Genomic DNA, 14,181 nt, shown 5'->3' on the forward strand with positions numbered 1-14,181 from the left:
AGTGTGTTATGATTGCAGGTACACTTATTATGGAAAACCGTTTTAGCATTTATTCCATATCCTTGAAATCAACAGTTTAATACACCATTAAGGTCTTGGACAGCACTCGTTAACTTGTGGAAGTCTGATACCCTTACCTGTTAACTAAACCCTTATAGAACAGCGACAATTCTGACATATTAACTAGTATATGATTTTTTTTTATTAGGATACTAGTGGTCGGTTTATAGGAGTTTTATAATTAACTAGTAGGCCTAAAATAAGTTTACTAATTAACTAATTAACGATACTAAGAGTGCAAAATGAGGATACACTTTTTTTTTTTTTTTTTTACTTTTTACTTTTTTTGTAATCCGTGCCTGAAATGTATTGTCTGTATTCAGGGCTTGACTTTTTCTGCTCACCAGCCACTGTGGCTAGTGGTATCCCTGAGTTACTAGCCACTCAGTATTTTCACTGGCCACAATTTGTCGTTGGATATTTATGTTCAATATGATTAAAGCTGATGATGACATGCTAAAGTTTACTTTAAAAAAATTAACAACCTCTTTAAATGTAAATGAGCCCTATGCACACTCAAAACAAGACTACATCAGTGTTAAAATCCACAGGTCCTCAATCAGGTATTCAGCTCTGATAAAGTTGTGTGTAACATTGTGCTCCTTTCATATGAAAATATGCAGTCTATTAAGACATAGTAATTAAAATAGTAGTTTGTTATTGCTTATAATAAAATGGTAAAGGGGATTAATTGAACTGATAAAAACTCAGCAAGAGACACTGTCTGCTTAAATATTTATTAACGATTGTGATCAGAAAATCTTGTCTTTTTCATTAGAATGACAGTGAAGGAGAGGTAAATTAAATTTCCTCAGAGCTTTCATCATCAGAGTCATCTTTTTGCTTGTCTCTCTGCTCCATGTTTGAGATAAAATTCAACCCGCCAAAGTGGCCAGTTGGCCGGTGTTAATGTCAAGCCCTGCTAACCAGTATATGATTTTTTTTTTTTATTATTAGGATACTTGTGGTTGGTTTATAGGACTTTTAAAATTAACTAGTAGGCCTAAAAAAGTTTACTAATTAACTATACTAAGAATGCAAAATGAGGATTCTTTTTTTTTTTCTAATCTGTGCCTGAAATGTATTGTCTGTGTTCCAACTCCTAATTAGACCTTCAGTAAGTAAATAGACTGTCTCCTGAAATTGAAAATGAAATATTTTTGTCAAATGGGAAATGGGAGAAAGAATGGGGATGTAAGATGAGGAGGAGTTGCGAGATAGAAAAAGAATCAGGGACCACAACATGACACATAGAATACCATTCCATCACTATTTAACCTCTTCCCTTTTGCAGCTTCTCATACCTGTCATGTGTTTACAATCAAGCATGTAAACTAATTACTTACCTTGGCCTTAAGCCTTTATTTTTATGTTGTAGTAGTCGACCTTGAAATGATCAAAATATCTAAATTTGTTATGAATAATAGAGAAAAAGACCACTATAGATGATTGATTAAAACTTAATATTCAAAATAAAAAATTGAAATGCTGTGTAAAATGTTGGAGTCTAAGTCAGAGTCAGATATTTGTCGACTTTTGTTGCTTGAAGTATGCTGTTATGGTAGGAACAGGAAATTGTAAATTTTTGAACTGACACCACCCCAATAAATATATACAATTATTACAATTATTTTAATACCATAACAGACACAGGTTAAGAACTGATGAGACAAAGAGGCACATCCACCTGCCCACTGGAACCCTTCAAAACAATAACTAGGTCTGTTATCATACAAAAACTCATTTTGGTCCTTCTCTAAATACCTCAGTGAATAGGTATCAAAGGTACTTGAGTAGTGTCAGGAATAAACACAAAATGTGGAAGTAAAGATTCACAGAGTTATACTGAAACCAGATGACAGAAGAGCAGAGGTAATGCTGGGAAGAGCAGGCTGCAGGCAGTTTAAAAATGAAAGATGTTGAAGTAGTAAGCACAATTCTAATTCTAATCAAGGTGTATAATGCTTTTTTTTTTTTAATCACAGAATATGTAGATATGAGTGCCTGCTTTCTGTTGTTGTTGTTTCCATGTAGCCTTTGATTCATACAACAATAAAATAGAAAATAGGTAGAGACGTCACTTTCAGAAAGGCTGTCGTTCCTGTCTGAACCTCCCCCTGCCTAGACAGTTGTGGTTTTGACGAAGCTTTGTGTAACCTGAGAGATATGAAACCTTACTGACATTTCTGAGAAGGACTGCTGAATTACATGAAGGCAGTTTGAAGACAGGTTGAAGGCAGGTTGTCTCCCACAGGCTACAGAGATCGTCAAATCTTTCCACTACACCTCATGGAAACTGCAAAACACTGGCTCTCACTTCGCAGATATACCGTTGTGTTTGTGGTGCTTACGACCATCAGCAGGGGTAAATTCATTTTTCAAACCTTTTACCTTAAGTTGTTTTTATTTTTAGCATCAGCTAAGCTTTTGGTCTGTGTGACTGTGTGAAAACACATGGTTGATAACCACATAGATCAGTGAAAGTGTCAATTTTATTCGCCACTAGATATGGTTAGCTTATCAGATCATGTGGTTTCTACTAACAGAGGACATCCGGACTGTATTGCCCTGTAAATCTTTAAAGTGGCACACTTAAAGTGAAGTTTAGAATTATCCAGCCTGATACTTTAAGTGCTAGTTTAATTGTTGTAACTTTTTTTTTTTGCCTTTATTTACATTACATATGGGGCGTTTGATGTCTTACTTTTGGGCTTTTGTTTGCTCGTCCTAGCTTTTTATGTTTAATGGCACAACTGATACAATTTGGGGTGGTTTCTAAAATGTATGGATGTACAGATAATCCAGGCACTGAATTTAAAAGTTGATAGATGAATCTACAGCAATGCCAACCAGTTAAGTTGCAGTTTTCATGGTAGTCATACCCAGAGGAGCCGGCACTTCAAAGGGTGTGTCTCTTTGTAGAGCGTAAAACCCTTCTTTTAAGAACAGGATAAACTGCTACTCACAGGGAGAAAGGTCACTTATTGGTAGAAGATGGAACACTGAAGATTAATTGTTCCTAAGATTAAAGAATTAGGAATTGGTCTCAAAAGTCTATTATTTCCAACATACACTGGTGCGACAGTGGAAGTGAGCTTTGGCCTTTGACTTCTTTGCAGTCAGAGTCAAAGCAGTGAAGAGCAGCAGAGCTCCTGACTCCTGCTGATGAAAACACAAAATTATCACTAATAAAAGACACGCAGGCAGAGGTGTCAAGTAACTAAGTAAAAATACTTTGTTACCTTACCTAAGTAAAAATTTTGGGTATCTGTACTTTACTTGTGTAATTATTTTTTAGCCGACTTTTTACTTTCTACTCCTTACATTTTAAAAATAGCCTCGCTATTCCTGTTTCATTCCAGCTTGTTATCGTTCAAAAAGACACACCAAAAAAAAAAAGTAAAAACCTGTCCTAAAATCACTGAAATGTCATGATCTGGAGAGAGAATTGGATTGCGGATGGATGAGATGTATAAATGTAATACCATTCCACGCCCCATTGGTTTGTACACAATCCATCACCCCTGCACATGACATAAATTACGCCACACTTCAGCAACAAAATAACAGATGTATGTAGCAAAGTATGAAGATGTCGGTGGCAGAGACTCGGGGAGGGTGAACTATGTGAACTTTAGGCCCCTCTGGCACAGCCTAAACTTTTGACCTTGAGGCCACCCCCCACCCCCCACCTCTTTTAAGTTACTTTTACTTTTATATTTGAAGTAGTTTTGAAACCAGTATTTTCACACTTCTACTGAAGAGTTGATACTTCAATTTCTACAAAAGTCTTTTAAACCCCAGTACCTTTACTTCTACTTGAGTAATGAATGTGAGTACTTCTGACACCTTTGCCCGCAGGTCTGTTATACTCACTTGTATATAATGTACTATGACATTAACAAATGAAAGTAAATGAAACTATATTTAAGACTTTTTGGAGGCATGTATTTTTCTTGACATGTCCCACGTCTTAACACAGGGGAGGCAGCTTCAATCAGTCAGTAGAGGGAGCTCTAAATATGTTGGTTTCACTTGAAGGACACTGTTATGTCTTTTGATTTTTTTATGCAGTCCATGTTACAGATAAAAATGTAAAAACTTTATCCATTTTCTTTGACTTTTGTGTGGAAATATATCATGTAAATGCACCATTTCTTAAATTATCGCAATGAAAGGTTTGGTGAAAGGTTATATTGTCCAACTTATTCTGAACAAGTCATCCCATGTTTGTGTTTGTTGAAACTAAATCCCCCTCCAGGTTTTCAGTGTGATAAATGTTTTTTTTTAGTTGAATATATGTTTGAATAATCAAATGAAGTGAAATGTTTTCCCAAAAGGGTCAACATGTGAAGCTCCTTCAAGTCCTGAGTGCTTCAGAAGAGGCATCAACATGTCCATGTACATGTGTGAGTGGAGCATGAACACGACAGAGCGTGATATTAAATATGACATTTACTTTAAGTGAGTATTTTTTAAGCACTATTATCAAATAGTGACTTTTTTTTTTACTTCAAGTATTACTGATGCCACAGCTCGATGGTAAACAGAGTTAATAGATAACCTTGTGTTGAAGGTGATAGATTGAAGGTAACAGAAGTGATTCTAAAGATTTCTAAGATGTCATAATTTTCTGTTCCTTATGGGACTCACTGCTCTTTGTGTTTGTTCTCAGTGAAAGTAAGTTTGGGCCCTATGAACAGACATCAGCTCAGATTCATGAGGAACGGCTCATCAAACATGAAAGAGTATTTATCGGGGTTGAAGCACATGTTGGAAATTCCATTTGCAGATCACTCAGGAGCCCTGTAATACTGGCAGACATTGGTAAGGAGTAAAAGTAATTTTCTTACTTTGTTCTGCAACTGATACAATTTAAAGATAATATCACACATTAAATATGTTTCCTCTCTTGCACAGTTAAGTATGAAGCTCCACAGAGGATTTCCATGTCCTGGGTAAAAAAAGACCTTCATTTAAACTGGAAATCATCCGAGAACCATCCGGCTTTAGCTCAAGTTCGCATCCGCCAGCATTCCACTAAATCCTGGGAGAGCGTAAGATAACTCCTTATGAATCAGATTCTTTTGGTTTTTCTACATTCAACAAAAAAATAATTTATCATTATTGCTTTTTTAAGAGGAATGATACAACAAAAACCAACGAAAAGACCTCTACCCGTGAGTAGTACTGCATATTTGTAGTTGAAGTTAATATTAAAAATATGTCATAAGTAAATGATTACATCCACTAATGGGTTTATGGACCGATTACAATGCACATATTTCCTCATATTTTTTAGTAAAGTGTTTGCTTCTGTGTGTACATTAGTGTGCTGATGATTACATTTTATACAGTCAACAAATCACTTCTAATTTTGTTGGTGTCATGTGAAAGTTTTCCGTCTTCCTTTGAATAGTCCGGGTCAGTTTGTTGAGGAACTCGTCGTACCAGGTTCAAATCAGGCAGAGGTCCACTCATAAGTGCCGCTGCACTCCACCGTGGAGCAACTGGTCTCCAGTCGTGGACGTTCCTGCAGGTTAAGACAAAAACTTGATACTGATTTTGATCACACACCATTGATTATTTTAAATCACTTAAAGCTGCATGATGTCTCATGTTTAAGAAATGCTGATTGTCTCAGTGCACCAGAATAAAGCTTTTACCCCTTCAGACTTAAATCTGCTACTTTCAGTAATATGCTTACATGTTTGCATATCAAATCTACACAATAACAGGTGCTTCATGGGAATTTGTGTTCTGTCTAAAGACGCAGCTGTTTCTCAAATGTGTCAGATTAATTCCCCTCCAAAAAGCATTTGCATTTTGATGAATGTAAGGCAAAGAAGTTTGAAACAGTTAAAATATGACTGAAGAAAATCCTCTCACAAATGTTTCATTTAGAACTTGAAGAAAACCCTGACATCAGAGTGGAAAAACTACACCCTCTGAATGGCACACGGAAGGTGACGTTGCGTTGGAAGGTAAGCTGGTGAAACATCAGAAATTATGTTTAGATAAGAGCAACTTATGCGTGAAACTCATGAGCAGCATGTTAAATATGTGATAATGATTGTTGGAAAGCTATGAACAATGGTGATCAACTCTGAATATCAAGGGGGATGCTAGGCAAGGCTAATAAATCCTTCAATGTTAGACTAAAAGAAGAAGAGAGAAGGTAGGAGTGATCTCAGCTTTACAAGGAACAATAATAATTTCCAGTAGAAATTTCCATACCAGCTCCTGGAATACATCCCAGACATTCATTAACGTATTAACAGAGATTTCCGGGTCTCATGTCAGAACAATTTTAGTTTGAATGGTTGTAGGAGTGAGCAGTGAAGCACAGTCACTGATGAAATTCAGTTTTAATTCAGAAAACTTTATTTGTCCCCAAGGAGCCATTGAGACACATAAAGCAGCAAGTAAACAATGCAAAAACTGTAACAACTGTAGACAAAGGATGCAAAAAACAATCAGTACACATTTCAGTCATTGTACATAAACTTTAGACTAATGTTTAAAATGCTAAAATAATGAATCCAGGATAATTAACAATTTAAGATACAAAATATACAAAAAATATTCAAAATATTCAAAAGAAAATACAATAAAAAATTCAAATTATTTAAATACTGAATACTAAATAGTATAAATCCTTAGTATTGAGGATCAACTTGATGGTTGGCATGAGGAAAAGTACTTTATAGATAAGCAAGTGCTGATCATCTGAGGTAGGTATAAAAGGAAATAGTTCAGTGGGTGAAAACAAAGCATTTGTAAAAATAAGTGTGTGAATTTTATTTCAGTTTTGTTACTGTGTTACTTTTTGTCACTTTTATGGATCCTAAATACACATCAAGCATATTTAGAATCTAAAATGCATGTTAACCTGGTGTTAACACCGCTACATTATTTGCCTAATGAGGACGGTGATGTCATGAAAGCCAGTTGGCAAGTGGTCAATAGTCAGGTCATAGTATATTATATCAATCTGTTGGAGTCAGGCACAATTATACAGTTGTAGCATCCAGTCGAAACAAGTCAGCCTTACTTATGGTTCACCTTCCTTTATTTTCCTTTGTGTGGCAAAGCCAACGTAAGAGCTGGGAAGAAACAAATAATAGACATTTAGATTTGACATAATTTGAGACGTTAGACTTACTACACAATACAAAACACGTAAACTTCCTCATATAAAATTTTATATTGAACATACTTTGTACTTACTATCAGTCGGTGCTGAATAAATACACAATTTTTCTCCTTCTTCGGCTTTGTAATCCGTAATGTACTCTTTTTATGTTTCCCTCGTTGTTTGCTGATGTTATGACGTCACGTCTATGTTAATTTGAATCCTGCTTTTTCCCGTAAAGAGGCTCCTTCAAAATAAAATACTGCCAAGATGTTCTTTTAAAAGAAAATACAAAGGAAGTAAAATAAAACATTAGACATACATAGAACACATAGAAAAATTACACATCTGCCTTTATAAAAGTAAATAAATAAAATAAATAAAGTAAATGATGTCACCTCTTCCTGTTGACAATGTGGCAGAAATGTGAGTTTCCACAAGCACTCGAAGACAATATCAACTTTACTGCTTTCAACCAAGTCAGAGCTTCCCCAATGTGGAATCTTTAATATTAAATACGCTCATTATTCAAGATTCCTGTTTAGACTGCCTACAATGAAATACCTACAATAACTAATGAAAGTTGCAGACTAAAGAGTGTCATCAACAAGATTTTACAGCCAACAAGCATGGCAGCAAAAGCAAACAAAAGAGTACCCAGAGTCTAAAGGAAAATTATGAAAAAGAAGACCAGCCTAAGGCAAACTATAAAGCCTATACCAATGTGTAAATTAAGAATATATAAGGGTAAAAAAAAAAGTTTGAAAAGCATCTTGATAAATAGGGGAGACAAAGTTTGTAGAATTTAACAAAAATCTCTTATAGTCAAAACCTCATTGTTGCTTGTTGGGAGGATTGTGGTTGTGTTTTTCTTGAGCTGATCTTTTCTGCCCTTCAGCCAGCGCCACATGCTGCCACCATCACAGGAGTGAATTACAGACTGAATGATACACAGTCTGCTAAAGGATGTCCCTGTGTGGGAAGGAGCAATCCAATAAATACAACCCATCACACCGTTTATGTCTCCTACTCTGCTGTGAACATCTCTGTTATTGCCACAAACTCAGCAGGGGATTCTCCTCCAGGGGTCATACCACTGCCTGCCTTCAAACCAGATGCAGATTTAAAAGGTACCCTACAGGCAAAAGTGTGTGCTGGAGTGTGTCAAATAACATTGATGTTTATATTTTTAAAGGCTGTTTCTGTCCTTATGCCAGCATGTAACAAAACGTTACTGGATGAAAATCTGAATAAGGTGACTTGCCTTGAATGGTATGAACTTCAAGAGGATGGTGAAAGAGCAGAAAATGCAATCTTTTTGACAGGACGGCAGAAGGAAAAGAAAAAGAGAAGGAAAAAAATAAAACAGAGTAAGTAATTTCAGTCTCTGCCATGTTAACATTATTCATTTCAATTCCAACATCATGATGCAAGTAAAAAAGGTCACATTGCATACTTTAAAAAAAGACAAAAACACGTTGGCCTCCAGCTCCTCTCTGCTCTTTGTAAATGGTTTGTGTTGTAAACTCTTCTTGTTCCTCTGATGTTAAAACTTCTCTTCTCTTTTTGTTTGTATCACAGAGCTGAGGGACTTTGTTCGTTACCTGTACTTTGAACACACATGTACGAGAGGGAGACCAAAGACAGTTAATATGTGTCTGTTTTATAAAAAGGAGGATGGTGAGTGTCTCTTGACTAGAGTGGTCGTAGTAAGGAGTCATTTCCCCTCATATTTGCACTTGGCATCCAAATAACCTCAAGAAATAATCATATATACAGCAATAGATTATTGAATGGATACTCAGGATTTCTAAAGAATGCAGAAATTGTAGAAATTTTTGCTGTCAGATGAGATTTCTTCCCCAACGTATCCATGTCATCCTGAAAGTAAAAACGTAATAACTGGTGATACCTCACCCTCTATTTAACCCAAACAATGGGTCACAATATTAGTTTCACACTACCTTTGTACCTGGACTTTGACAGGATAAGAGGATAGATGTTTGTATTGTAACATCACAGCTTTATTTAGACTGACATCTCATGCCATATGGCCTCATTAAGACTATCTCTTAAACAATGACTATTTTTCTCATTTATCTTGTATCATTACGACTTGTTTTGAATCTAGTCTCCAAATGAATTTGAAATGGATTTATTTAAACTTCAAGCTTGTAAAAATGAAAACTTAATGTTGACTCTTTAGTAATAATGTTTTTATTTCAACTTCAACCTTTATTTTGACCCTTATCTTACAACATAGTGACTTAACCATAGACTGTATAAAACATGGACGTAGTCTCGCCGACGTCACCCCTCTGTTACTGAAACAGAAAATGAAGCACATCGGCTATAGCGGCCATATTGGTAGTGGCAAGGCCTTCGCCTACAGCCATAGGGCGCCTGTCGGTCAGATGACCCTCAGCTGTGCCTCTGATTGGGGGAGCTCGCGATCTTAATATCCTCTGGACGGCTGAGTTAGAAAAAAATGCACCCCCAGTACAGTGGGTGCAGGTAGTAAAATCAGCGACTCAGACAGGAGACGTTTTGTTGAACCTGGATAGCTTAGTTTAGCTTCAGCCCCTTGTGACCCCAAAATAATCATAAACACTCCTTTCAAAAGGTTTGATCAGTAACTGGTAAGCTGGGGCATGCAGAGAGGTGATTATGTTGCAGATACTGATCCATTGCATATTGGTTCATAAGAGTCTGTATTTCTTTTCTCCAGCTCCTCTCACAGAACCTCGAAATTTCACTGCTCTTCATGAAACTCAGAGCTCTACAAACCTGTCTTGGGGAGCGATACCATTGGCAGATCAGCGAGGTTTCCTGACACACTACAGCCTCTGCAGCAGAAAATTCAGCCTTCAGGAAGAGCCTGAAGGTGTGAAGTTACTTCAACTCACCTGCAGTTTTCACAAACCACCCAGAGAGACCCAGTGCGCTATACTTATTACAAATGTGACCAACTGTGAAAGATTGACTTTCCTGTAAACTACAGAAGAAAATGAAGCTAAAACTCAGCTGTATGTGTGTAACTGTGATGAAAACTTTGCTAAGTTTCTGCTCATTTCAGCAGATTGCCACAACATCTCAGCCACACTGTTAAAATACCATCTGGGAAACTTGACCCCTGCTACAAAATACATCATCACCCTGGCTGGTGTGACAGGAGGGGGAGTGGGACCTGCTGCCACAACAACAATCAGCACACAGCCTGAGAAGCCTATCAGTGGTATGAATAAGAGCAAAATACTCATGTTGTTCAGTCAGACACAGGTCAGTGGAGTAGGGGAGCTACGATGTCTCATCTTGTGTTTTTGTTTTTCTTGAAATCAGTGTGGTGGAGCCTCTGCTTACTGTGTTTCTTCTTTTTGATGTCAGCATTCTGCCCCTTCATTTTCAGGAGGTAAGTTCTGCTCTTCCATCAGTAATATCACAAAATGCAGTTTGCACCAGGATTTAAGAGCCAGATCAACATCTTCTTTCTATATCCTAAATGACTCAGTTCATCAGCCATCTCAAATCACTTTCATGGATTTTTGAGTTATTTGTCTGCTCCTTCTCTCAGATTTAAAATAAAGCTCCTCCCTCCCGTGCCAACTCCTATTATTGATTTCAACTCTTATCCAAAAGAGAACCAGGTAAGAAACTCTAGCAGCTTTTATGGTATTGTTTTTTTGGTCCAGCTTTCAGGCCTCAGCTTTAAACTTATACTCATTCCTCACCAATGAGCAAATTTCACAAATCACAATGACAGGGATATCGACTTAACAAAAAAGTCAATCAATGTGCAGATCGAACATTGCAATAGATGGTAAAATGAAGCCAGCACAGTAGCATTTAGCTCCGGCCATGTGACTTTTCTACCTCTCTCCTTCCTAAAGCATGTGATAAGAAGCTTACCAGAATGTTGACGGTACCATATGAAACCAGATAATCCACCATTTTAGTTTGATCAAAACAAGAGTGATTCATTCTGTCTTTTTTAATGTTTTTTTCTGAAAAAGGAAATGTTAGAGAGAAAAGAGGAGGTGGATGAACTGACACTCCTCAAAGTGCCCCCTGAGAGCAAGCTGGTCGCTGTGAAGATGCAGAAGACTACAGAGGACATGGAGACGGCACAAAGAGATTCAAGTATGTCAGGAGAAATCAGTGATGAGGATCCTGGCTGTACGGATGAAGCACTGAGAAGCTCCAGAGAAGGAGAAACGGCAGATCTGGAGCAGCTAGAAAATGAGTTTGCTATGCTGATATACAGGAATGGTTTGGTCTTTGATTTGAAGACGGACTCACCCTAAACTGGACATAACAAAAGTCTCCTACTTGACAGCACAAATTTGCACATCTTTGACGTTTTCTCAGTTAATACTTGAAGGTGAGGAGTTTTATATTCTGTTGATTCTGGCGCCCCCTTTGGACAAAACAGGTAGTGCATTCTGTGATAAAGACTGCATTACCCATGAGCACTATGACACTATGCTGTGGCTCTTGTTGAAGCATATGCATGTTGTATACGCACATGAATAGTACAGATCTTCTTTGAAATACAAATTTTTCTCATTAAAGACAAATTTTTGCAGACAGTCATATATTGATTCATAACTAATCTGGTGCAGATAATTCAACCTAAATAATCAGACTTACATCATATTATAAAATGACTCATGTTGTCACTCATAATTTTACATTACCACATTACCATACTTTTAATATGGTTCAATGTTTGTTCAACAGACAATTGCACATGAAAGGGTCTGACAACTTCTCACTTACTCATTTATTTTGGATTTACTTCATCAGCAAAACCTAATTCAAACTTGTTTTATTATTTAGTTTCAAAGTATCTGTTGGAAAAAAAATGTCCCAGACTCTCGGTATTTAGAAATTTAGTGGTTTGCTTATTAATTTCTTTATATATACAGTACATTCATTGTCCCAACGGAGTGAAGACCTGATGCCTTTAACATACCAAACATACATATTTTACCACAGTTTGGTTATCATAATTATCTTTTGAGGTTATATTTGGAATGAACAAAGAATGTTTTTTTTGGGTGAAAGTTTAATTACTTTGGTTATCCTATGACTTGCCATGTACTCCTCAATATAGAGTATTTTCCTTAATTTCTTTGCATGTCATGGATACAAAGTCCTAATTTTAAAGCCGGAAAGCTCCGTAAAAATAATAACAAGATTTTTTTTTAACCAAATAGAGAGTGAGAGAGGTTGTAACGTTGATAGAATTGTGGCGATTTTAAGTCACTTTGATGCCTTGGGTTATATTGTTTTTGACTGGTCACAGATTCTCTTCATAATATTTCTATCTTGTTAATGTTGTAGAGAACTGTTCTATTTTTGTATCTTTTTGACTTGTAAAAGGGCCTTGAGGGCTCTGAATATCATATAATAAATTTTGCATGAATATTTACACTGCTAGTGAATTTCAGGTCTAAAAATTCAACATTAGAGAAATAATACAGTTAAGTATAATCTCATTCATAGTAGTATAATTACTGTTCAGTAAGACTTTACTTTAAATCAATTTTTCTTTTGGCATTCATAACCAAAAAAACAGTTACCTTTGGAAAAAAAGAGAAGAGGAATGAATCTGAGCTAGTTTAAAACTAAGTTTTGCTGTGAAAATAAACACCAGCCTTTCTTTCAAGGGTGTGATATGTTGTAGGTCAGGGTGTGCAAAAACAGAGTCTGTAGAAATGTATAACTCGTGTGTGTGATGGCTGAAAAGCACAACTGTAAGCGTGCCAAGAAAAGAACATGTGACAGGAAGTGGTCTCCTGATACAATGACCTTAAAAAAAAAGGTAATACATTCAGGGTACAAAGCTTTAGATTACTCATAGCCACAGAGACGTTTTCTGTGGTGTGGTCCACATTGCTCAAACTAGAACATGTAGCTTTGTCAAAGTGATGACAAACTGCACTTTTCATTTCCCAGCAAAAGAGGTTTTTCTCTTCTGCTGTTTCTTGTAAAGATCAGCTGCAGCTGTTTTAAAGAGACCAGAGTCTGCAAGAACAGAGCTCCGTTTCATTTCATTTTACCACAACCAGGTTTGAATTATCCATCTTGAGCACAGACAGCAGGCTCACAACTGTTAAACAGCAGGAGGGGCAAAGACAAAACTACACACTTCTGATCAAAGTAGTCTTTTTTAAAATAAAAATGTTATGCAAAGCAGTGTACATATTTAGTTACAGCTTACTATTCCAATAGTTCTGAGGAGAGGGAATATGGAGCCAAGACGGTGACTTTAATATTTGTTAATGAAAATAAAACTGGCATTGAAAAAACATGAATTATGAAAAAATTAGAATGGCATCTAAAGGGGATAGGCATTGGTAACGTTTTGCTGGAGTTAAAAACACAGATATGAAACGTTTTATATTATTTCTTTTTTTTTTTTTTTTTTCAAATTTTTGCATTTTTATATTAATGAATTGAAATCGTGTTTTATTTAGCTGATGTCACTTTTTTTAATCAATGATAGTTTAAAATTTCAATGATGTTTTTCTTTTTCACCACATCCATAGGGGCTGCCATATTGTTTTGGCACAGATGTGACGTCACAAGTCGTAACTCGGGCTGTTTCCCAAAGCCAAGGTACCTTACCTTGCCTTGCCTTTGAAGGCAGTGCCTCCGAAGCCACTTCCTTCCAATCCAAGGCAAGTGTCCTGCCTCTGCTCAAAAGGAGATGCTAATGGAAAAGCCTTCAAAGGCACATTTTGGGAGGAGCTCAGATGGCTACAAAGTTTGTCATGGCTTGCAACTTTTCTACACTTTTTGCTTTTTTATTGTCATATCATTGACACTCTGCAGGTGCAGCTTCTCAGTAATTATAGTTATGTGAGTGACACACAAAAGAGTTAAGTGGTGGACATGGTATAAGTTGTTATTTTCAGAGGTGTATTTTGTTACTTACATTTAAATTGGAATTTACCACGCGCCTCCGCTGGTGCGTCTTTTCC

The 14,181-nt window shown here is 36.5% G+C and overlaps 1 protein-coding gene across 1 annotated transcript; it reads left to right on the forward strand.

Moving 5' to 3' along the window:
• Window positions 1-839: 839 nt before the first annotated feature.
• Window positions 840-11,496, forward strand: il12rb1 (interleukin 12 receptor subunit beta 1). The gene is made up of 16 exons (XM_074667875.1): window positions 840-856; window positions 2,286-2,425; window positions 4,401-4,524; window positions 4,736-4,887; window positions 4,981-5,117; window positions 5,201-5,240; window positions 5,480-5,599; window positions 5,965-6,044; window positions 8,094-8,325; window positions 8,413-8,565; window positions 8,777-8,875; window positions 9,924-10,079; window positions 10,275-10,430; window positions 10,535-10,604; window positions 10,767-10,839; window positions 11,206-11,496. Exons 1-16 carry the CDS (start codon window positions 840-842, stop codon window positions 11,494-11,496), a joined length of 2,040 nt encoding a protein of 679 aa, XP_074523976.1.
• The last annotated feature ends 2,685 nt before the right edge of the window (window positions 11,497-14,181 follow it).

Source organism: Halichoeres trimaculatus, unplaced genomic scaffold (genome assembly GCF_033239565.1).
Source record: "Halichoeres trimaculatus isolate MK-OKI-2021-1 unplaced genomic scaffold, fHalTri1.1 fHalTri1_scaffold_4, whole genome shotgun sequence".
Taxonomy (NCBI): domain Eukaryota; kingdom Metazoa; phylum Chordata; class Actinopteri; order Labriformes; family Labridae; genus Halichoeres; species Halichoeres trimaculatus.